General features: G+C 37.2%; 2 protein-coding genes across 2 annotated transcripts; both read left to right on the top strand.

Annotated features, from left to right (window-relative positions):
* The first annotated feature begins 2,617 nt into the window (after window positions 1–2,617).
* LOC306741312 (troponin I, fast skeletal muscle-like) lies at window positions 2,618–14,644 on the top strand. Its single transcript, XM_079223590.1, has 7 exons — window positions 2,618–2,676; window positions 4,019–4,051; window positions 5,273–5,309; window positions 6,086–6,214; window positions 11,865–11,954; window positions 13,247–13,420; window positions 14,278–14,644. Exons 2-7 carry the CDS (start codon window positions 4,044–4,046, stop codon window positions 14,353–14,355), a joined length of 516 nt encoding a protein of 171 aa, XP_079079716.1. The 5' UTR covers window positions 2,618–2,676; window positions 4,019–4,043; the 3' UTR covers window positions 14,356–14,644.
* A 1,156-nt stretch (window positions 14,645–15,800) lies between these two features.
* Window positions 15,801–23,942, top strand: LOC306741309 (troponin I, fast skeletal muscle-like). The gene is made up of 8 exons (XM_079223587.1): window positions 15,801–15,931; window positions 17,512–17,768; window positions 20,331–20,359; window positions 20,481–20,520; window positions 21,301–21,429; window positions 21,522–21,611; window positions 22,941–23,114; window positions 23,192–23,942. The coding sequence occupies exons 3-8, from the start codon at window positions 20,352–20,354 to the stop codon at window positions 23,267–23,269; spliced, it is 519 nt and encodes a 172-aa protein (XP_079079713.1). The 5' UTR covers window positions 15,801–15,931; window positions 17,512–17,768; window positions 20,331–20,351; the 3' UTR covers window positions 23,270–23,942.
* The last annotated feature ends 1,865 nt before the right edge of the window (window positions 23,943–25,807 follow it).

The following is a 25,807-nucleotide window of genomic DNA, read 5'->3' as shown; positions in this document are numbered from 1 at the left end:
CCCAGGAAGTTCTGGCAGGCAGGAGTTTCTTAAACCTGCATTCTCTCTGATGGTACAATATACGCTTTTCTAGTCTTCTGACCACCAAAGTTCTTCAGTTACATGTCATCGTCATTCTCACCAATTCATACACCGTCAGTACAACCTGCGGGAGCAAATTGGGGTCTTGGGATTGAACCACCGATCTTCTGATTGAAGGACAACCCTACCACCAGGGGGTGACTCCTCTGATTGTATAGAAGTATATGCTTCATGTGTTAAAGCTGCATTCTCTCTCCTGACCACCAGGGGGTGACTCCGCTGGTTGTATAGAAGTCTATGCTTCATGTGTTAAAGTTGCAATCTCTCTACTGACCACCAGGGGGCGACTCCTCTGGTTGTATAGAAGTCTATGCTTCATGTGTTAAAGCTGCATTCTCTCTCCTGACCACCAGGGGGTGACTCCTCTGGTTGTATAGAAGTCTATGCTTCATGAGTTGAAGCTGCATTCTCTCTCCTGACCACCAGGGGGTGACTCCTCTGGTTGTATAGAAGTCTATATAAATGACTCTACTTCTCTTGATGTATTCCCTCAGTAAACATTGTAAACATGAGTTTATGTCTCAATCTCTAGTTTCAAGTCTTCTTCAATAGAACATAAAGCTGTTCTGGTATTTTCGGCATGCTGTGAATTTGGACACTAAATATGTTCATGGCATACTGAATACTTTGGTATTATCGCCACTGGAACACACACGTTGTTGGACGTTCAGCAGGTTTGTTGTAGCATGCTAGCAGTTGGACATAAACCAAAGTATTGAAATTGCAGCTAGAGGACAGATCAGGGATCACCAGAGACGGTAAGAATGATCCTCTGGGGAACATGAACGTCACGGACATCCAACCAATCGCTGGTGAGGTATTTCCCTCTGGAGGAGCCGCTTGCATGGCTATAAAATGACACTTCATTGTCAAACAATGACACACATCTTCATCTATCCCATACACTTAAACCCTCTGATCCCTAAACATGTTTAGTTTTTGCTCTTCCTGTTCTGCAGGAAGCATCTGTGCTCAGGGATCTTCAGCAATTAAGTGAGAATGCTTTTCATGAGTCACGAGGTAACGTTACCCGCATGGAAAACCCTCCTGACAACCTGAATTCATGCCCACATGTTTTCATAGCGCGAGTGTTAATATGAGAGGGCCTGTTGCAGCCAGAGAAAGGTCTGGAAGCCTTTTTTGATGGGCCCACAATCCAAGATGAAACGCTAACCAGGCCGGCCGGACGATTACGGGTATTTATAGAGCAGAAATGTGAGCGTGCTCAGCACTTCTTTTATTTAGAGCAACCGTTAAAAACGATATCAAAGTGTTTTCCTTCTGCGCGGGTTTCTCAAGATTGTCTCTGACGTCATCCAGGAGGAACGCGTTCTATCGGACGACTTCGCCTTTACGTTCGGATGATCGGAAAAAAACAAAAAAAAGCATCTTCCAGATTACGGTAGTTCTCTGTAAAATGAAATGTGTGTTTATTATTTATTCTTCTATGAAATCTGGCCCTCTGAAGAAGTCTATGTTCATCTTTTACTGTTATTTTTGCTCCAAATACCCCGTTACAAGATCTTTTCACGTACTTAAACCATTGTTTATCCATCTAAACTTAACCAAAGGTAAAGTCAGGATCCTTTAAACTGCTTTTAACGGCTGGCTGCTTGAATACAAGTTCACAGCAGACGTTAGCAACAGATTAAACTGCTGGCCGGCGTTAAAGCTCCTCGTTAGCTCGCTGGCAGCTGAGGATCAAACCGCCACAGCTGAGGATCAAACCGCCACAGCTGAGGCGGGTCACGGCTGAGGCGGCGCCGGGGGTTCGTTTCTCTCGCCAACTTTAAAGGACGAGTCTTTTTTGTTGTTGCAAGAAATGTAATCAGTGATGAAGCGTTGACGTCTCTGACGTAGACGCATCGAGTCCTGCAGGACTTCATCTTCAAATTCATCTCATTGTGGTCCTCTGACTGATCAGGATGCAGATTAGTGAGGATGCAAAAGATTTAGATTTCAATTACATTTTGATGCGTACAGCCCAACAATCTGCCTCTTTACCATCCGTACTTCAGAGCCTCGGCCTGGACGAGGAGAAACTCCCCAACACGCTCCAACAGGGGGAGAAATGGAGGATTGATCTGTTTTCATGCTAAAACAGATCAATCTGCCTTTATTGTCCAGTTTGATAAGAACCAAACATGATTCTACTTCCTGTTTGACCTTTTTTAAATGACGTGGATGAGGAGAATCAACAGATGTTCTTCCTTCTTAAACGTCTCCCTGACTCTTGTATTCGCTGTGGAGCATAAAGGGGAAAGTTAAGGGACTGAAGCTGTTTTTTGTATTCTTTGTTCTTCCTTCGTCTCCACGTGTTTCCTGACGAGCCCCAAAAAGCACAGAAATGCTGCCAGCCCTGGACGGGAGGTTTTATATCTTTTCTCCTCCCTCTTCATCGCTGAGCCCTAAACAGACGAGGCTCCTCCTCGGCGACGCCTTGAGGATTCGGCGTTGGCAGCCGGCGATGATGATATTTCAGGAGCTGGCCGATTGGCCCGAGCAGCTCCATCTTCATGTCGGAGCCGCGGGTATATAAACCTCGCCGGGGACGAGCTGCTCCCACTCCTCCTCCTCTTCCTCTTCCTCGCTCAGGTGAGACCATGCAGCTCCTCGTCCTTCCTCCTCCTCTTCCTCTCTTTGCGAAGCTCGTAAACGGATACAGCAGATGTTTTGGTGATGAAGAGCTGCAGGCGGCCGGACGCGTTGAGGCGTCAGATGATTTGTGACGTCATACTTGCAGGTCGTGAGTTGTTTCTGGAGCTTTCTGGATGTTTTTGACAGATTCCTGAAACACGAAGCTTCTCGTTCGGGACGTTTTGGGTCAATCTTTTGGATTTGAGAGAAGATGACGAGTGTTATTATTTGAGAGTTTGCTCCAAAAGACGTAGTTTGGAGTCAAATTTTGCCGTCGAGAATTAATTTTTTCAACAAAATCTTCGATCGCAACATGAGATGAGAGCCGAATGAGTCAACCGTGTCTTTAAAATAACAGAGAAAGAAAATTATAACTTATTCACTCAGAAAAATATTTTTTATTTACAGGTAACTGATTTATTTATGTGATCTCTGGGCACAAACAAACAATCAAAATAAATTATATGACATTTGTGCACTAAAAAGCATTAAAAAAAATGATTATTCGTTGTTTTTATAAAGTTGCTGTGGTTTTAAAGTTTTTTATTTGTTCAGTTTTGAGGTTTTTAAAGTTTCTGGAGCTTTGATCAGGAAAACTGAGAGATTGTTTTGACACGAGGAGATTAAAAAACGAGTTAGTTTACTGGAAATAAATACAACTTAAAATGATTCAGTCCTGATGACCTCACCTCGTTATTCTGACTTAACGAGATGAACAAAACTAAAACCTTGAATTATTTATAGTTAAAAAATAACTCTGGAAATCTGATTCTTCCTGCCGCCTGGTTTGTTTGTGCAGCGTGTGTGTGTGTGCGTGTGTGTGTGCGTGTGCGTGTGTGTGCGTGTGTGTGTGAGAGAGTGTGTGTGTGAGTGTGTGCGTCTGAATGTTTGTGTGTAAAACCTTGAATTATTTATAGTTAAAAAATAACTCTTGAAATCTGATTCTTCATGCCGCCTGGTTTGTTTGTGCAGTGTGTGTGTGTGTGTGTGTGTGTGTGTGTGTGTGTGTGTGTGTGTGTGTGTGTGTGTGTGTGTGTGTGTGAGTGTGTGTGTGTGTGTTGACTGACAGCAGCAGCACTTCTCCGTCCCCCTGAAAGGAGTTGAAGTGTTGGTCCCGGGGGACAGAACCCTTAGAGGAGCTTGTCGCGGGTCAGCGCTGACACCCGACCCGCCGGACGAACTTAGAGCTGTCAGCGCCGCCAGCGGGTCGTCGGCTCGCGGCTCCTTCAGGACGACTCGGTCCTCCAGCAGAGCGCCGGGCGATAACACGTTCACTCTCTTTGTTTCTCTCTGTCTGCAGGTCCTGAAGAAAAGGAACCGCCATCATGTCTGAGTGAGTGTCTCTTCTGGGTTATTCATTATTCGTGTTTAGGGATTCAAACAAAAAAACACTTAATTTAATTCATAGGAAAACATGAGCCACTGTGTTAAAATATTGTATTTAAAAGTTGTGTTTAAGTTCAGAAGAATAAAAAAGTAGTAAAACAAACTTGAGTATCTGAAGTAAAGAAAGAGTTTATAGCTTTGGGGTAAAAACCTGCAGATTTATTGATTTATTGATTTATTGGGTTGGATCAGAAAAGGAAAGACAGAAAGAGGAAAGAAAAGGAAAAGAGATGTAAAAAGAGAGAGGTGGAAGAAGGAACAGAGTAATCAAGGATGAAGGAAGATCTGAGACAAAGGAAGGATGGATGTAAAGAAAAGAGGATTAAGAGACTAGGACGTAAGGAATGAAGGAAAGAAGGAAAGAAGGAAAGAGTGTTAAACCATTGAACTGAACATTATTGTAGACTCAGTACTGCCTCTCATACCTTACTGCTTAAAAATATATTATTAATAATGATAGAAGACTGTGAATAAACTAGTGAAGGAGCAAGAGAGAAGGGAGGAAAGGAAAGAGAGAAGGGAGGAAGGGAGGAAAGGAAAGAGAGAAGGGAGGAAAGGATACAGAGAAGGGAAGAAGGGAGGAAAGGAACAAGAGAAGGGAGGAAGGGAGGAAAGGAAAGAGAGAAGGGAGGAAAGGAAAGAGACAAGGGAAGAAAGGAACGAGACAAGGGATGAAGGGATCAAGAGTAGGGAGGAAGGGAATGAGAGAAAGGAGGAAAGATGTAGGATACGGATGTGTTTAGTAAACAGAAGTAAACGTCTCCGAAACATGAAACATGAACACATTTTAATAAAACTAAAATATGTTATTAAACGTTAAAACATGCAGTGATTCAAATTTAAATAATAATTAAACAAGGATTATTGTTCCTTAAGAAAGAAAGCCGGTGTAAAGAGAAGACGTGTTGTTGTAGTACTGAGTTCAGCCACACGGGGCAGCAGTGCACCTCCACCTCTTCATCTCCTTTTCTTCCAGCTGTGTTTTCATTTGCAAAACGTTCTCATGCCTCTGGTGGCTAAAACCGGTATTACAACAACAACCACTTCATCCTGATTAAACCTTTTTATTAAGTCATAAATGTGACGATGAGGTCGTCGTTATTGAACTGAACACCTCCAGAGATGAAAGCGGTCTTTTTTTTCACGACGTTGTTTCTGGTCTCCGCAGTAAGAAGATGACCTCGAGCCGCAAGCACCACCTGAAGGTACGCGGTCACTTCCTGTCTGTCAGCTTGAGTGACAGCTGTTCAGAGGGTTGGGTTCACAGGAAGTGGAACACATCATATTATGGAGTTTTTATTTGATAAGTAACAAGTCAGATACATGTAGTGAAGTAAAATTATAATTAACTAAGATAAGCTGTTTCTGTTGTTGCCAGCTGTCAAATACGTGATTTATTTATGTTATGTTAAAGTCCAATATGTGGGAAGTTAACATTTACTTTAGTACTAAATAACTTAGTCATTTGAGTATTTCCATATTTTGCTATCTCAAAGGTAAATATTGTACTTTTTATTTCACTACGTTTATTTAACAGTTTAAGTTAAACTGAAGTACAACGTCGACCTCTCGACGAAAAAACCTCTCACCACGATTTGGTTTAAACGTTGAAGAGTCGTCAGCTTTTAATGTTTCAGCCACAAACCTGAAGCTTCTGCTGGTCTTCAGGGAAATATGTCAGCTCATTTGATTTGTTTTATTAATAGTTAATAATACAGTGTTTTAGTTCCACGTTGACTTGAATTACATATAAATATAATATCATTAAAGTATAATATCATTTGATTTATGAATAGATGGGACCGAGAATAAGAACTGTATTTTTAAATAATTTAAAAGTTAGAACTGCGACTTTGCTAAATAAACTTTAGCCTCTTGCTTAATTTATTTTTGTGGCTTTTTCCGACATCAACGATCTCTTAGCGTGTAAATGAATGAACCGTGGTCTCCTCCTCCTGACGCTTGTCCCCGTGTCCCGCAGAGTGTGATGCTTCAGATCGCCGCCACCTGGATCCAAGAGGAGAAGAAGGAGATCATCGCGGCCAAGCAGGCCTACATGGCGGAGAACTGTCCCTCAGCCAATAAGAGCGGCGACCAGGCCGCCCTCATGGTGAGATGTGGGAGGAGTCAGATCAGAATCCATTACGTCACCTTACTGGAAGAGCTATTGAGCCTAATCATATGTTTAGACATACAAGATATGTTTGACATACGAGATATGTTTGACATATGAGCAGAGGTGTCAAAAGTATTCACATTCATTACTCAAGTAGAAGTATAGATACTAGGGTTTAAAAATACTTCTGTAAAAGTTGAAGTATCAACTCAAGTTTTTTACTTAAGTAAAAGTGTAAAAGTACTGGTTTAAAAACTACTTAAAAGTATAAAAGTAAAAGTAATGTAAGGGGAATGTTTTTTTTTTCCATTAAGGACAAACTCTTAAGCCTCTCAGGGGCCTATAGTGCACTACCCCACCTCCCTCAAAACAATCATTTTTATAAAGGCCATAATGACTATAATGTTTTAAAATGTTATGTTGAAAAATGTGGGATGCACTAGGCTACCCGTTTCAGCTGCATATATGCCCATTTAAAATTATCACATTTTATTACAATGCAAATACATTAAAGTACCATATGTGTACTACTGAGCATAAACATGCGTTTCATGGAGCGGAAGACATGATAACTAGTTGCCTATAAGTATTGTAATAGTGCAAAATAGGCGGCGGCGGCGGCGACTCCGACACAAACACTTAAAGCTGTGGTTCTCAAACTTTTTCTGTAAATAACATAATTGTGTGACTCATCTGTGCTTTTATAAATAACAGAATAAAGAAAGTTGCAATCACTTTCAAGTAAATCAGATTGCCCCATCAGACAATGTTTTGTGTAAATTCTATCTGTGCAAAAAATTACTCATATTTAGTTACAACTAAATAGCTCATTGTGGAAAACAATAAGCTTTTAATTTTTGTTGCCAAACAAAACAGAATGAGTGCAGATATGTGAGCCATCAGGTTGTATCAGTATTAGTGGAGCAGTGAGCTGCTTTCCTCGACACACATGTTATAAATGGGGTTGTAGATTTGATACGGCTCTCAATTCATGCTCAATATTGAGCTTAGATCTGTTTTTTTATTTTGAGAAACGCAACAGCAGGAAAAGACGAGCTCACGGAGCTCACGGCGTCGCGTCAAATCGCGCATGCGCAAGCTAACCTGTTAACGGCGTACCGCAACCATTTACCCGAAAGTACAGGCATCTGTCCATGTATTTATTAATGACTTAGTTTTATATCCGTGTACTTTGTACTTTTGTAATATGTGAAGCCAGCAGCTCATTGTTGGTAGAAGACACGAGCACTTTGGCTCTTTCACCTGGAGCAGGAGAGCTGCTCCGGGTTCAGAGAGCTGCTCCGGGTTCAGAGAGCTGCTCTGGGTTCAGAGAGCTGCTCTGGGTTCAGAGAGCTGCTCTGGGTTCAGAGAGCTGCTCCGGGTTCAGAGAGCTGCTCTGGGTTCAGAGAGCTGCTCTGGGTTCAGAGAGCTGCTCCGGTGCGAGGAGAACTCCGCTGCTCCTCACATGAGAGCTGCTGTTGCATCTTCACCCTGGGAGCGTTTAAAACGCAGATATAGCGGTCTACTTTTCACGCGACATATTGTTCGACACTCTCTGTCCGCTGGTGTGTGTGCTCAGCGCTCACCTGTGTGCGCGCCCACGTATCTGTGCGCCACGGGGCGGAGAGGTTTTGTGTGTGTGTGTTTTTGAACGATGACAAGCCGGAGTGAAAACAAACCAAAACTAAATAGTAACGTGGCTATTTTTAAAATGTAGGGAGTAGAAAGTACAGATATTTGCGTGAAAATGTAAGGAGTAGAAGTAAAAAGTCGTCTGAAAAATAAATACTCCAGTAAAGTATAGATACCCAAAATTTCTACTTAAGTAAGGTAACGAAGTATTTGTACTTCGTTACTTGACACCTCTGCATTTGAGATATGTTTGGACATATATTTGGACATATGAGATATGTTGGACATATGAGATATGTTTGACATATGAGATATGTTTGGACATATGAAAAATGTTTGGACATATGAGATATTTTTGACATACAAGATATGTTTGACATATGAGATATGTTTGGACATATGAGATATGTTTGACATAAGAGATATGTTTGGACATATGTTTGGACATATGAGATATGTTTGGACGTATGAGATATGTTTGACATAAGAGATATGTTTGGACATATGAGATATGTTTGGACATATGAGATATGCTTGGACATATGAGATATGTTTGGACATATGTTTGGACATACAAGATATGTTTGGACATATGAGATATGTTTGGACATATGAGATATGTTGGACATATGACATATGTTTGGACATATGATATATGTTTGGACATATGAGATATGTTTGGACATATAAGATTTGTTTGACATACAAGATATGTTTGACATATGAGATATGTTTGGACATATGAGATATGTTTGACATAAGAGATATGTTTGGACATACGTTTGGACATATGAGATATGTTTGGACATATGAGATATGTTTGGACATATGAGATATGTTTGGACGTATGAGATATGTTTGGACATATGAGATATGCTTGGACATATGTTTGGACATACAAGATATGTTTGGACATTTGAGATATGTTTGGACATATGAGATATGTTGGACATATGACATATGTTTGGACATACAAGATATGTTTGGACATATGAGATATGTTGAACATATGAGATATGTTTGGACATATGTTTGGACATATGAGACATGTTGGACATATGAGATATGTTTGGACATATGAGATATGTTTGGACATATGAGATATGTTTGGAGATACAAGATATGTTTGGACATATGAGATATGTTGGACATATGAGAGATGTTTGGACATATGAGATATGTTTGGACATATGTTTGGACATATGATATATGTTTGGACATATGAGATATGTTTGGACATATGTTTGGACATACGAGATATGTTGGACATGTGAGATATGTTTGGACATATGTTTGGACATATGATATATGTTTGGACATATGAGATATGTTTGGACATATAAGATATGTTTGACATAAGAGATATGTTTGGACATATGTTTGGACGTATGAGATATGTTTGGACATATGAGATATGTTTGGACATATGAGATATGTTTGACATAAGAGATATGTTTGGACGTACAAGATATGTTTGGACATATGAGATATTTTTGGACATATGAGATATGTTTGGACATATGAGATATGTTTGGACATATGTTTGGACATATGAGATATGTTGGACATATGAGATCTGTTTGGACATATGTTTGGACATATGATATATGTTTGGACATATGAGATATGTTTGACATACAAGATATGTTTGGACATATGACATATGTTTGGACATATGACATATGTTTGGACATACGAGATATGTTGGATATATGAGATATGTTTGGACATATGTTTGGACATATGATATATGTTTGGACATACGAGATATGTTGGACATGTGAGATATGTTTGGACATATGATATATGTTTGGACATATGAGATATGTTTGGACATATGAGATATGTTTGGACATATGTTTGGACATATGAGATATGTTTGACATAAGAGATATGTTTGGACATACAAGATATGTTTGGACATATGAGATATGTTTGGACATATGAGATATGTTTGGACATATGTTTGGACATACGAGATATGTTGGACATATGAGATATGTTTGGACATATGTTTGGACATACGAGATATGTTGGACACGTGAGATATGTTTGGACATATGTTTGGACATATGATATATGTTTGGACATATGAGATATGTTTGGACATATAAGATATGTTTGACATAAGAGATATGTTTGGACATATGTTTGGACATATGAGACATGTTGGACATATGAGATATGTTTGGACATATGAGATATGTTTGGACATATGAGATATGTTTGGAGATACAAGATATGTTTGGACATATGAGATATGTTGGACATATGAGAGATGTTTGGACATATGAGATATGTTTGGACATATAAGATATGTTTGACATAAGAGATATGTTTGGACATATGTTTGGACATATGAGATATGTTTGGACATATGAGATATGTTGAACATATGAGATATGTTTGGACATATGTTTGGACATATGAGACATGTTGGACATATGAGATATGTTTGGACATATGAGATATGTTTGGACATATGAGATATGTTTGGAGATACAAGATATGTTTGGACATATGAGATATGTTGGACATATGAGAGATGTTTGGACATATGAGATATGTTTGGACATATGTTTGGACATATGAGATATGTTGGACATATGAGATATGTTTGGACATATGTTTGGACATACGAGATATGTTGGACATGTGAGATATGTTTGGACATATGTTTGGACATATGATATATGTTTGGACATATGAGATATGTTTGGACATATAAGATATGTTTGACATAAGAGATATGTTTGGACATATGTTTGGACATATGAGATATGTTTGGACATATGAGATATGTTTGGACATATGAGATATGTTGGACATATGAGAGATGTTTGGACATATGAGATATGTTTGGACATATGTTTGGACATATGAGATATGTTGGACATATGAGATATGTTTGGACATATGTTTGGACATACGAGATATGTTGGACATGTGAGATATGTGTGGACATATGTTTGGACATATGATATATGTTTGGACATATGAGATATGTTTGGACATATAAGATATGTTTGACATAAGAGATATGTTTGGACATATGTTTGGACATATGAGATATGTTTGGACATATGAGATATGTTTGGACATATGAGATATGTTTGACATAAGAGATATGTTTGGACGTACAAGATATGTTTGGACATATGAGATATTTTTGGACATATGAGATATGTTTGGACATATGAGATATGTTTGGACATATGAGATATGTTTGGACATATGTTTGGACATATGAGATATGTTGGACATATGAGATCTGTTTGGACATATGTTTGGACATATGATATATGTTTGGACATATGAGATATGTTTGACATAAGAGATATGTTTGGACATACAAGATATGTTTGGACATATGAGATATGTTTGGACATATGACATATGTTTGGACATACGAGATATGTTGGATATATGAGATATGTTTGGACATATGTTTGGACATATGATATATGTTTGGACATACGAGATATGTTGGACATGTGAGATATGTTTGGACATATGATATATGTTTGGACATATGAGATATGTTTGGACATATAAGATATGTTTGACATAAGAGATATGTTTGGACATATGTTTGGACATATGAGATATGTTTGGACATATGAGATATGTTTGGACATATGTTTGGACATATGAGATATGTTTGACATAAGAGATATGTTTGGACATACAAGATATGTTTCGACATATGAGATATGTTTGGACATATGAGATATGTTTGGACATATGTTTGGACATACGAGATATGTTGGACATATGAGATATGTTTGGACATATGTTTGGACATACGAGATATGTTGGACACGTGAGATATGTTTGGACATATGTTTGGACATATGATATATGTTTGGACATATGAGATATGTTTGGACATATAAGATATGTTTGCGGATGAAAGGAACAAGTGCTTCTTTGTCATCAGTTTGAAGTCTAACGTTCATCGGTGGAGGTTCATAAATAAGGAAGTAAATGTCACGTTTGTTTGTGTCTTCAGGATATCTGCAAAAAGATGGCCGCTCTCATCGACAAAATAGACGAAGAACGGTACGACTTGGAGTCCAAAGTGGGCAAAGCTGATAAAGAGGTGAGTTCCTGCTGCCGCCTCATGGACAGGACCGTGACGTCTGCAGTGTGTCGGCGGGCTTATATTACACCGGTGGTGCTGCCGGATCTTTTCTTCCTATCATTTCTCTGATGTTTCCTGTTGCGTCTTTTTGTTCACGACTCATAACGCATCAGGAAAAGACAAGAAACAATGAACTAATCACGAAGGAATATCTTGATGTAGCACTTCAAATTAAACAGCAGGACCTGGGCTACAATACTATATACGCTGTGTTTACATGCTCCAAACACAACTCAAACGCCAACTAAATTAACTACCAAATATCAATATCTATATCTCGTCAATGATGTAGCTCTCCAGGCTACCTAGCTTTATGCTACAAGCAAACACGATATTTCAAAGCAAAACAGACAGGCCATATATTCCACAGATATCGATCAAATCCATGAACACCAAAGCATCGGCGAGCCAAAGACCACCAGCATCAGAGATTTATTTATCAAGCGACTGTTGAAAAATGCGTTTTACTTTTGATAAAAAGCTTTTAGCTTACGCTAAACCCACACTGAAATATGTTCGGTATACTTCCTGTGTTACACTGAAATCAGTCCGGACTCGGACGGTGCCAGAATGTCAGCGCATGGGAGCGAGAGCTTCACACAGGACTGCGCCTTGCTGATTCTGATTGCTGTCAATCTCATGTTGGTCGGTTAGCTCAATTCTATTGGCTCTAACGATTCAAAGGAGGTCTCTTTCACTCACATTGACCAATCGGTTACGGAGATATTGCCTCGCGCAATCAGAAGAATGTTCACGTGGGGTTAAGCTGCGTTCACAAGGGGGCGTGGCTTATCTCTGTAAAAACAGTTACCGATTCCTTCATCCACCATGGAAATAACCACTAGTTCTGCTTTATACTTGTTGTGTAAACTCCACATACGTGGGAACATCAAACTCCATGGTGTCTGGGTTCATAATATTTTCAGCGTCACGCAAATTTTTCACCAGAGTTGGAAAATGTCAACTTTTTCGCAACCTATCACGTCTGTGCATTCACTTTGCATGTAATCTACTTGCGCGTCAAATCTGCAACGCGTTTGGTGTGAACGCAGCATGAGAATGTCACTCCTCCTCGGCCCATATATGGCCACTTCCTGTTCACTGGTTGCAATAAAAACAAGATGGCGACGGCCAGATTGTCGAACTCGAGGCTTCAGGAGTGTCAGAGTCAGAATAAACTGCAGGTTCTGAGTCTTCTTCTCTCATGCGATGAAGTAAAGACGTCTCATCCGCCTTGTCCTCTCTCTCAGATTCTGGAACTGAGGATCAAGGTGGTGGACTTGGCCGGCGTGAAGAAGCCGGCTCTGAAGAGAGTGCGCATGTCGGCCGACGCCATGCTGAAGGCTCTGCTGGGCTCCAAGCACACGGTCAACATGGACCTGAGGGCCAACCTGAAGCAGGTCAAGAAGGAGGTCAAGGAGGAGGTGAGGCTTCAACACAAATATGTAATCCATATAGTTGTCACATATATGTATTCTGATGCTTTATTTGAGGAAAGGTACTCAGATAATACTGCATTACATAACCAGGGACATGTATACGTAGTTAAAGTATAGTTGTATCATTAGATAATAATAATCACTATTATCATTACTGTTATTTTATTGGCTGGGGAAGGCTCATTTTTAGCTGTTAACCAATGATTATTTACATTATGGATTAATCTGCTGATTGGTTTGTAAATATCTGAATATATTGAGAAATGTTCTCACAAAGTGTCCAAGCCTCAAACATTATTACTAAAATATGAACAGTATTAACTTCATACAAAGGACAGAGAAATGAATAATACTAAGTATGTTGCTTCGAAACATTATTTATATAATAAAGTAAATTCCGATTAACTCTATTGTGTATAAAAAGAATACAAATAAAAATAAATATGCAGGAATCTTTACTTCCAGAAAGACGTGTTCAACAGAAATATGAAATAAAGTATTTCTTTTGAATCTGCTTTACTAGATTAAGTTACTGTAAGATACACATGTATTATGGATGATAATGTAAATGTTGGATAAAACTCTGTATTTGCGAAACAAAAAAAACAAATAACAGAGGGGTTGATATTTAAAAAAAGGTAGATATTTACACCGAAAAACTATGGGGTTAAAATTCTACATTTTTTATAATAAAACATAATTATTTTTTTTTTACACAAGACAAACAAAAATGAGGCAAAGCAGAAGTTGGAATAAAAATAATTTTCTATATACAATAAAGACAAACTTGATTCCGTTATGAATCATGTTTAATAACCGGTGTGTTATTGTTTCCTCTGCAGCCGTTAGAAGCCGCGGGCGACTGGCGTAAGAACATCGAGGACAAGGCCGACAGGAAGAAGATGTTCGAGACTTCCTAGAGACTCGAACCGCCGACCCGCCGCCGTCGGCCATTAGCACGTTTTTATGGAATTTATGGAATTTTTAATTGAATTGAAAGAGCTTTTTTTTCATTAAAACTGTGAGTTTCAGCTCGGCTTATTGTACGTTTGTAGAGCGAGTGGTTCAGTGACAGACGGCTCTTTTAGTCTCTCTCTCTAAGAGCAGACTTTTATTCTGAAGGGCGGTTTCCTCCTGTGCTGCCGGTTTTCACTTTAATCAGCTTCCTGCTTCGTTTTGTTTTTGGTAATAAACGTGTTTTGCTTCTTCCGTCTCTCGTCATCGTGAACTTTCACATAAAACACCTTCAGATCAAATAAAATAAAACATTCAGACTTTTTAACACGTTCAGGAGCTGAGGAGTGAATTCTGACTTCACAGATTCAGGAAAATAATTTCATTCATTCATGATTTTATTTTGGGATCAAATTTAGAGATTTCTCATTTTAATTGAACTCAAGCAAAAGATAAACTGATGAACGTTTCTCAACTCAACGGCCTCTTACTAGCCTTTCCAGAGCTTTCACCACTTGTTTTCTTTCATGTTAGCTGAAGAAGACCACGAGAGACGGTCGAAAGCTCCAGAAAGAAGGAGGTGAACTTGAGGTATACTCAGTAAAATGTTTAATACATTTGAAAGATAATTTGTGTTTAGTAAATCTACACATTTTAATTAGTAATTATATGATGTGATAATTTTCTATAAATATAACTAATGTTTTATTTTATTACCTCATACATTTAATAATAAATATATTTATTTTATATATTTTTTAAAGCTATACATTTCCTCAGTCCTTCCTGTAACATTAATAAGCAGCATATGAACATTTAATTGTCTTATTAAATAATAATATATTTGTAAACAGACACAAGTCAATGTTATATCGTCACTTATGAAAACATATTTCATGTTATTAGAGTTTATTAGTATTTATTCTCATTATTTACGCATTAATTGCTGTTTATAAATGCATTAATAAACTTAAATCTGCTTTCATCACGTTATGATGACGTCATAGTGCATCATGTGAGCGGTAAGGTGACGTTGCCTTCGTCGGCCACCAGGTGTCAGCAGAGGACTTCCTGTTTACACCTTCGTCTTCTTCAGCGTCTTCGTCTCCTGACTGAGGAAGACTCTTTACATTCTTTAAATCACAAATGTTTTGACAAATTCACGTCATAAAAACACAAAAATACAGTTTTTTGCTGCCTTTAAAAAAATTTTAAAAAATTTTACAATAACATTTTGCATAATAATCAGCACTTTAATGTAATTAACTATTACACTTATATCTCATATATATATATATATATATATATATATATATATATATATATATATATATATATATATATATATATACATGTATTATTATTTCCTAATGGACATATTGATCAGAGATGGACTCCAGCAGAAGGTGAGCGTCATCACTTTATATTTATTAATTATGTCTCTAGTAAATATTGTTGTATTCAGCATGAAGTTATTGATATTAACAGTTGTATTTCTGCCTGCTGTGTTTTCAGTTCTCTGGATCTGAAGTGCAGCAGAAGGTGAATCTTTAAAGTTTTTATTTTATTTATCTTTCATGTACTCAGTGGTACATATTCCAGATATAAATATTGATATTTCATGTATACGTCTAATTCCACTTTACTGTTTCTGCTTTTTACTGCATCAAACAAACACAGGACGGGTTTTAACACATTTATGTGTTGGAACAAACTTGTATATTTATATTTACATTTACAAACCGTCGTTGCAGATTAAAAAACACAAACATGTCAATGTAAAACTGTAAAGGTTTTATCCTTGTGTACATTTTCCTTATATAGGATTGTTATAAAACTAAAGATTTTTTTTACATTAATAATAATAATATTCTTATTTAAGTTGAATTATAATTTCACTTTGTTGAATTAGAACTTTTCAAAATAAAGTTACAAAGTGCTTTTACAAGACAAAAAATATTTAAAAACAGTCAACGTTGAGCAAAATGAGCTGCAAGTCAAATGAAACAATGTATCATAATCAATCAAATAAAAGTTCAGAGAATGTCTATATAAACTTTTATAAAGTTCATTAATACTGGAGTTACAATACTGGAGTCGTTATTTGTCTTCAGGTTCTTTTTCCAAACATGTTGGAGTTTAAAGTTTTGTCTTCTTCTGTCCGACGTAAAGATATTTATGATCAGAATCAGAACCATTTATTCCATGGATGTTTTCACTTACAAGGAATTTGTCCTGGCGGGAGATGCATCACATTTAACAATAAACATTGAACATTTAACAATAAACATTTAACAATACACATTTAACATTTAACAATACACATTTAACATTTAACAATAAACATTTAACAATACACATTAAACATTTAACAATACACATTTAACATTTAACAATAAACATTTAACAATACACATTTAACATTTAACAATAAACATTTAACAATACACATTTAACATTTAACAATACACATATAACAAACATATAACAATACACATTTAACAATACACATTTAACAATAAACATTTAACAATAAACATTTAACAATAAACATTTAACAATACACATTTAACAATAAACATTTAACAATAAACATTTAACAATAAACATTTAACAATACACATTTAACAATAAACATTCAACATTTAACAATGAACATTTAACAATAAACATTTAACAATACACATTTAACAATAAACATTCAACATTTAACAATGAACATTTAACAATAAACATTTAACAATACACATTTAACAATAAACATTTAACAATAAACATTTAACAATACACATTTAACAATAAACATTTAACATTTAGCAATAAACATTTAACATTTAACAATAAACATTTAACATTTAACAATAAACACTTCACAATAAACATTTAACAATAAACATTTAACAATAAACATTTAACAATAAACATTTACCATTTAACAATAAACATTTAACAATAAACAGAGTGCAATAAATGTGAGCATGAATATTTACAAGTTAATCTACAGTAGAATATACAAGTAAAGTTAAAATAAAGTGCATGGGATGTAAATGTTATGTGAAAGTGTATTTACATATGAATATATATATATATATTGAACTTTATGTTCTCTTTTCCCTCACGAGGACGGAGCTGACGAGGATTTATGAGCCAGCGGTCAGAGGATGAAGGTATTTCAGGAGCGGCGCTCCTCGTGGCCATAAAAGAGGAGAGCGCCCCTAAAGAGGAGAGCGCCCCCTAAAGAGGAGAGCGCCCCCTAAAGAGGAGAGCGCCCCCTAAAGAGGAGAGCACCCCTGAAGACGCGTCCAGCGCTTATAAAGGAGGAGAGTTCACTTCCCGTCTCCGGTCCTCCCGCCAGCTGCTCCTCGTCGTCACTGCGAAGGTGAGAAACTCTTCCTTTGTGGGTTTTACCTTCCTATTGCATTAGCTTTCTGTTAGCATCCCTTATGTTAGCTTTCTGTTAGCATCTCTTGTGTTAACGGGTCGGTTTTGACCCATGTCTTAAATCAGCTGTAAAATACACTAAAAACAATGATCTATCATCCAATGTGTTTCTCATCTCTTGGTGACCTTGTTAAGCTTCCTTATCCATGAACATATTGTTGTTTGTTTTAATATTTTTGTTGTGGGCCTCTGGGCCTTTTCTTTGTCAGGATACCTCCATTTCAATTAAAGAAATGTTAAAATGAACCTCAAGAGAATCATATAAATAAATAAAAGGTTGTTGTGTTACCTGACTGTTACTGAGGGGTAGTAGAACACATCTCCTCTTACATTTGTTTTATTTATTTGTTCATTTTAATATTATTAACTACAGTAAAATCTATGGTGTTACGGGTCAATTTGGACCCTTTTATATTATTTCAAGAAAAAGGCTAAAAAGTATTTATTTTTTTTTTAACTTTAATACAAACACAAAATGAAAATCAAAACAAGTCATAACACAAAATATAGATTTGCAAGGTCAAAAAACAACAACCAATCAAGCGAATATTATTTTTATAACTGGGTCAAAACCGACTCTAACAACACAAAGGTCATCATTTCAACCAGAGCGTTTTATAATTTAGTGAAAACAAATGTTTTTGTTTCATTTAGTTGAAATAGAGGTTCCTAACAAAGTCAAAAAGCATTGATGCAATAAACACATTAATGTGCTTCTTTTATATTTAAAACCTAAAACGGGTCGACCACAGGAGGAATGTTGAGCGGAGAAAGTGAAGGTGAACCTTTTCTCAGCAGAGGGTTTATTTTATGTTCATGTTGATAATCATAATAATTATAATATGTTACGCCAGGTTTTAGTCTGCAGAAACGTTGAAAAAATAGCTTTTTTTTTTTACAATTATAGTAATTAACTTTTGAAAACCAAACTATTTTTAGGCCTCTGCTTGAAAACGTCACCCAAACTAAAAAGGTTTATCTCTTTAACCACCAGGGATGTTTCAATAATGTTGGTTATGATAAAAGGTACACATGTAAATATCAGTCTATATGTTACTGGTTATGAGTAAATGAAGAAGTGAATTATACCGTTTTTATAGGAATATCTGCCATAGATATAGGCGCCACAGTTATCAATTAATAATTCATAATAATTCATTATTTACTTAAAATAAAAGTGGAATCCGTTCATATTGATCAATGTATTGCAGATCTTCTCTGGAGGTCTTAAAAACAAAACAAAAGTCATAGTTTTTATGTCCAAAGAAAAAACAGTTTGAATTGTTAATGATGATTTATGCGTTATGTTTTACATGTCTGACTCTTCTCTGAATTATTAAATCCTCACAACGCGTCCGCCTCAAGTCACAGATGCTTTTTGTATTCATCGTTCAGCGTTCATCTCCTTCAGGTCGTTTTCTCTGCGTCTCGCATGTCCAGGACCTCCGAGGGGAAAATACTCCGAATATCACATTACCGATAAATACTAAATATCATATTTCTGCTGATCTTCCAGAGCGAAAACATTGAATCCTCTCGTTCTGCATTTACAGAATTCATCAGTGGGGTTTGACTGCTGACAAGACAAACGTTGAAATAAAAACAGCAATATTATTAATAACAATAATAATAATAATAATAATAATCACAGTAAAAAACATCCACAAATGAAAACAACAAGAGCATGAAAGCTTTTTAAAACCTGTGAATGTTGCAAACTGCACCAGCAGCTGTTATAGCAGCTGATATTATATATGTGGAGTTTTGTTTATTAAATCATATTTTGATGGTTACCTGACAGAAACCTCTCCCATTGCCGCTCATAAACAAATCATCGTGAGTGTCACCGTTGACCTTTGCCCCCGGCCAGGATTAGCTCTGCCCTGACGCACCGGGCCCCCAGGAGGCTGTGAGGGGCCCCCAGAGGCCCCCAGGAGGCTGTTTGACTAACGCTGAATTATTCAATATAGAGCTCTTCATAGATTCATTTTTGTCTTTAACATTTTGTAATCACTTGAGATTATTCATCTGTTCTGTTCTGCTTCAAAGAATTTTGACTATTAATATTTAACATGTAGTTATTTTACAGGGAAATAGAAGTTTAAATAACAAAATAAATAAAAAAACAAGATTATAGTATTCTATAATTAAGAAAGTGTTTAGGTTTTAGATCAAATGTTTTTAGACTAAAGAATTTTCAAGATTTTGTAAGAGAAGTTATTTAAAAAACAATATTAGAGAATATATAATTATATTATAAAGTTTGTGTTTGTATGACTGAGAGACAATAATATAATTAAACTGATAATGAGAATCAAATGATGTTGATTTGGTTTCTATACAAATACTATTTAAGTTTTATAGCAGATTTAAGGTCTTTGATATTTCCTGATTTGTTTAATATAATGATATTCTATGTTATTGTTCATCTGTTGATAAAACAAGAAGCTCACTAACATTATGGTTTTAATTGTTAATTCATTTTTCTGATCATCAACAGTCTGAAAGAAAACAAGTCAAGATGTCTGAGTGAGTATGAGTTTATCTTTGTTCTTAATCTAAAGACTGAAATGTCTCCAGATTGAACAATATTCAATCTTCCATGAGTTTCCCTGGACGTGGTTATTAATGCTCTTCTTCTTGGTTAAAGGGTAAAGAAGATGACATCGAGCCGCAGGCATCATCTCAAGGTGAGGTCAATGATTCCTTCATAACCTGGAGAAAATATGGAATGAATAAAGATGAGGGTCCATCAACTGGACGTGTGGATTATGAGATGATGGGTTATGAGACACTGAGTTATGAGATGATGGGTTATGAGATGATGGGTTATGAGACAATGGCTTATGAGATGATGGGTTATGAGATGATGGGTTATGAGATGATGGGTTATGAGACAATGGGTTATGAGATGATGGGTTGTGAGATGATGGGTTATGAGACAATGGCTTATGAGATGATGGGTTATGAGATGATGGGTTATGAGATGATGGGTTATGAGATGATGGGTTATTATGAGACAATGGCTTATGAGATGATGGGTTATGAGACAATGGGTTATTATGAGACAATGGGTTATGAGATGATGGGTTATGAGATGATGGGTTATGAGATGATGGGTTATGAGACAATGGGTTATTATGAGACACTGAGTTATGAGATGATGGGTTATGAGACACTGAGTTATGAGATGATGGGTTATGAGACAATGGCTTATGAGATGATGGGTTGTGAGATGATGGGTTATGAGACAATGGGTTATTATGAGACAATGGCTTATGAGATGATGGGTTATGAGATGATGGGTTATGAGACAATGGGTTATTATGAGACAATGGCTTATGAGATGATGGGTTATGAGATGATGGCTTATGAGATGATGGCTTATGAGACAGTGGGTTTTGACCCCTGCCTGTCCGGCCCCCGGTGCCCCGTTGGCCGGGTCACTAATCCTCATGTTGGTCCTGCAGAGTTTAATCCTGCAGATCGCTGCCACCTGGCTGGAGCAGGAAGCCGGTGAAGATGTGGTGGCCAAAGAGGCGTACATGGCGGAGAAATGCTCCGCCCCCGACCTGAGCGGAGACCAGGCCGCTCTGATGGTACAACAAAACAAATACAAACAAAACTGAAGCTTATGAACTTTACAGGCGAGCGGAAGAGATGGATTTGTTTCCTTTTTTCATTTCAACAGGAAATCTGCAAGAAGCTGCACCAGGCCCTCGACAAGATCGACGAGGAGAGATACGACTCGGAGGCCAAAGTGCAGAAAGCCGACAAAGAGGTAGAGAAGCTTCCTGTCGTTCATCAGCTTCTAAATAATATATATATTAAAAATAAACTAAACCTTCTGAGCCCCAGAGGCCCAACATGGGGGCTAACAGGCGTCTGCACCTCTTGTTCCCCGTGGTCCAGTAGTCGTAGGAACCCCAAATGAGTTCTAATACTTTTTTCAGAATTTTGTTGCGAATATATTTTCAAATAAATCACTTTTATACCATATTTTGATCATAACTATGAACATCCAGAATGATATGAGCAAGATTCCCCAAAAATGCCTCCTGGAGCGGTCCAGAGTTTTTCAAACTGTCTGGTTCAGAGCCTTAACAACAACCCACATACTAATATGACACCTTTACGGAAAGATTGGGACCTAAATAATCAGAATCTGCAAGAAATCACAATCCAGCAAAGCATTGGCATGTTAGAAATGATATTCAGTCAAAAAACGATGTTGTTCGGTTAACAAATGAAAAAAATACTTATTTTATGCCAAAACATTGTCCGGTTCAGGCATGCTGGGTATTGAAATGTTCATCAGCTTCTGCATGTGTCGTATGACGAGGTCTAAGAAACATGCGGACCAGTGATGGCCTCAGGACTCATAAACGTCCGAAAAAATAAAAAACTGTGGCGGTTTTGTGACTTTACAGGTACTAATAGGGTTATGAATGATGTATTGCTTTGCTAGCGTAGGGTAATGGGGATGTGTCTGTTAGTGAAACGTTACAGTCGCCGCAACAAGTTTACGGAAGTATTTAAACTTAACGGCTACTTTATTTTTTCATTACACAAGGGTTACGGTATTGTATTAATTTAAATGAAGTAAATCAACCCTGTGGTTGTGGAGATAATTAAGTTTCTGTTTTAAAAAAATGACCATTTTAATGACTTCATGTCCTGCTCCTACATTCACCTGTAATAACAGATGATTCATTGATTACATTTTGTTCTAATAATCTGAATCTGCAAAGTAACCAAAGCTTTAAAATGCATTTCGCATAAAGATAAAGTAGAAGCAGAAGATGGAAATACTCAAGCGTAGTAAAAATATGTCATGATGCGTTCAGGTGTAATCTAGTAAAATGTAGTGTTGGGGATGAACTAACAAATGATATCTTTTATTTACTTATCATTTTAATTGTGTGTTTTTATGAGTAAAAGTATAACATTTTGATTGTTTTATGGTTTCCTGCTGTAATAAACAACAATACAGATCTGTATCTGTTAATATGGATCATCAGTAACGTGATTGGAGATCTAAAAGTCGTATTTCTTATTGTTCTCTTCCCGTCGTGCTCGAGAACGTTGACGTGGGTTCTTCTGCCTCCAGATCGACGACCTGAAGATGAAGGTGGTGGAGCTGGCCGGCGTGAAGAAGCCGGCCCTGAAGAAGGTCCGCATGTCGGCCGACAGCATGCTGCAGGCTCTGCTGGGCGGGAAGCACAAGGTGACCATGGACCTGAGGGCCAACCTGAAGCAGGTCAAGAAGGAGGTCAAGGAGGAGGTGAGTCCCGCTCACGTTGCTGTCGTCGTATTTAAAGATGGCCGCCGCCGCATCACTGAGTTAAATTTGTCCTGCAGGCCGGAGAGGCGGTTGGAGACTGGCGTAAGAACATCGAGGACAAAGCCGACAGGAAGAAGATGTTCGAGACTTCCTAGAGACTTCCTAGAAGCTTCCTAGAGACTTCCTAGATACTTCCTAGAGACTTCCTAGATACTTCCTAGAGACTTCCTTGACACTTCACTGAGACTTCCTAGAGACTTCCTCGAGACTTCCCTGAGACTTCCTTGAGACTTCCTTGAGACTTCTTCAAGACTTCCCTGAGACTTCCTCGAGACTTCCCTGAGACTTCCTAGAGACTTCCTAGAGACTTCCTTGAGACTTCTTCAAGACTTCCCTGAGACTTCCTAGAGACTTCCTTGAGACTTCTTCAAGACTTCCCTGAGACTTCCTAGAGACTTCCTTGAGACTTCTTCAAGACTTCCCTGAGACTTCTTAGAGACTTCCCTGAGACTTCCTAGAGACTTCCTAGAGACTTCCCTGAGACTTCCTAGAGACTTCCTTGAGACTTCCTTGAGACTTCCCAGAGACTTCCTAGAGACTTCCCTGAGACTTCCTTGAGACTTCCCAGAGACTTCCTAGAGACTTCCCTGAGACTTCCTTGAGAATATCTAGACACTTCCTAGAGACTTCCCTGAGACTTCCTAGAGACCTCCTAGAGACTTCCCTGAGACTTCCTAGAGACTATCTAGAGACTTCCCTGAGACTTCCTAGAGACTTCCACTTCCTCCTTGTTGCTTCTCACCGTGCCATTAAATAGTTTTTTACAACAAGGCAATGATGTCAAATGCAGTTCTTTAACAGACGTTTAGAGGTTGTTTTGCTGAGATTTTATACTGAAGGATTTTATTTTGAAAATCACTTCTGCACCAGATTCATGTTGTTGATCAGATTCTTAAAGTCTGACAGAGGAACAGAGTCAGAGGAACGAGCACCGAGAAGCCGTTGGTGTTGTGTTCAGGACGAACCAGCAGATGTCAGCAGAGAGCCTCTCTCTCCCCCTCTCTCTCTCTATCCTCTCTCTCCATATCTCTCTCTCTCTCTCTCCCTCCCTCTCTCTCGTCCTCATTAAAAAGTTTCTTATTGTTAGATATGTTAAATCTCTTCTTCTCATCCACACACATGAAGTTCTCCAGACGGTGAGTTTTTATCTTTTTTCACTCTAATGAAATATTTGCATGAACTTTTGTTCAAAAACTTCTTCCACTTCTTAAAGAACAGAAACACATTTAGTCAAAAATCATTCCGAAAATGACCGAAAATCATTTTAATATCCATCACATTTAGATTGTTATTGGAGCCAAAAGATGATATTTCAGGAAGAAATGAACAAACAGTGAAACTAAATGAACAGAATGAAAGATGATATAAATCATTGTGGAGTTCAGTCCTCCTCTAAAACAGGACAACATGTTAACAGCTTATTAACCACAGCGCCCCTAAAAATGGGGGCTGAATTCTTCATCAGGAGGTCTTCCTCACTCTCCAAGTCCTCGTTCTCCATGAATCCACACAGCTTTACAAGAACATGTGAGTCTATTTTACATGTTTATAACACAATTCAACCATAAATATTAACATAAACCATAAATATGACTCGAAGGACTCAAAAGTGACTCGAGAGAGCTCCCCAAGCTATGGAAATATACCTCCTTATATCCCTAGCTTGATGCCACACATGAATAGCACACCTTTCTGGAAAGATTACGACCTACAGAATCCACCAATTGCGCCAAAACCACTATCAGATAAAACCTCAGCAAGATATCAACCACATTGCAGCCAAAACACTGAAATATGACTTACTTATGGAGAAATGATACTTGGTTTTGGTGCTTGAGCAGAGATACTCTGTTGTGGAACCAGAGGCGTTCAAGGTCCAGAAAGAAAGTTAGGGTATTTTTACTTTCAGTGGGCCTAAACTACGGTACACGAAATCTGCACTGAATGAATTACTAAACATATTTAACTTCACTTAATCAAAGTCAAACTTTGCAGAGATACTGTTAATACAAAGTGATATTTTATAGTAGAAAAGAAAAGCGGTGATTTGCATAATTAAAAAGAAGAAATATATCTTTCTTCTTTCCTGTGTTCTATCATCAACCAATACACCAGTAACACATGTAATATATAAACCAGTAACACATATAATATATAAACCAGTAACACATATAATATATAAACCAGTAACACATATAATATATAAACCAGTAACACATATAATATATAAACCAGTAACACATGTAATATATAAACCAGTAACACATGTAATATATAAACCAGTAACACATGTAATATATAAACCAGTAACACATGTAATATATAAACCAGTAACACATATAATATATAAACCAGTAACACATATAATATATAAACCAGTAACACATGTAATATATAAACCAGTAACACATATAATATATAAACCAGTAACACATATAATATATAAACCAGTAACACATGTAATATATAAACCAGTAACACATATAATATATAAACCAGTAACACATATAATATATAAACCAGTAACACATATAATATATAAACCAGTAACACATGTAATATATAAACCAGTAACACATATAATATATAAACCAGTAACACATATAATATATAAACCAGTAACACATGTAATA

Source organism: Taurulus bubalis (assembly GCF_910589615.1).
Source record: "Taurulus bubalis genome assembly, chromosome: 9".
NCBI classification, from domain to species: Eukaryota; Metazoa; Chordata; class Actinopteri; order Perciformes; family Cottidae; genus Taurulus; species Taurulus bubalis.
The sequence above is the reverse complement of the archived record's forward strand: the minus strand, read 5'-3'. Positions and strand labels throughout refer to the sequence as shown.

Excerpts from the sequence above, each read along its gene's own strand:
- LOC306741309 (XM_079223587.1), top strand. Across the intron at positions 21,430-21,521 it reads GAGACCAGGCCGCTCTGATG|GAAATCTGCAAGAAGCTGCA; the intron begins GTACAACAAAAC and ends TCATTTCAACAG. Across the intron at positions 23,115-23,191 it reads AGAAGGAGGTCAAGGAGGAG|GCCGGAGAGGCGGTTGGAGA; the intron begins GTGAGTCCCGCT and ends TTTGTCCTGCAG.
- LOC306741312 (XM_079223590.1), top strand. Across the intron at positions 6,215-11,864 it reads GCGACCAGGCCGCCCTCATG|GATATCTGCAAAAAGATGGC; the intron begins GTGAGATGTGGG and ends TTGTGTCTTCAG. Across the intron at positions 11,955-13,246 it reads TGGGCAAAGCTGATAAAGAG|ATTCTGGAACTGAGGATCAA; the intron begins GTGAGTTCCTGC and ends CCTCTCTCTCAG.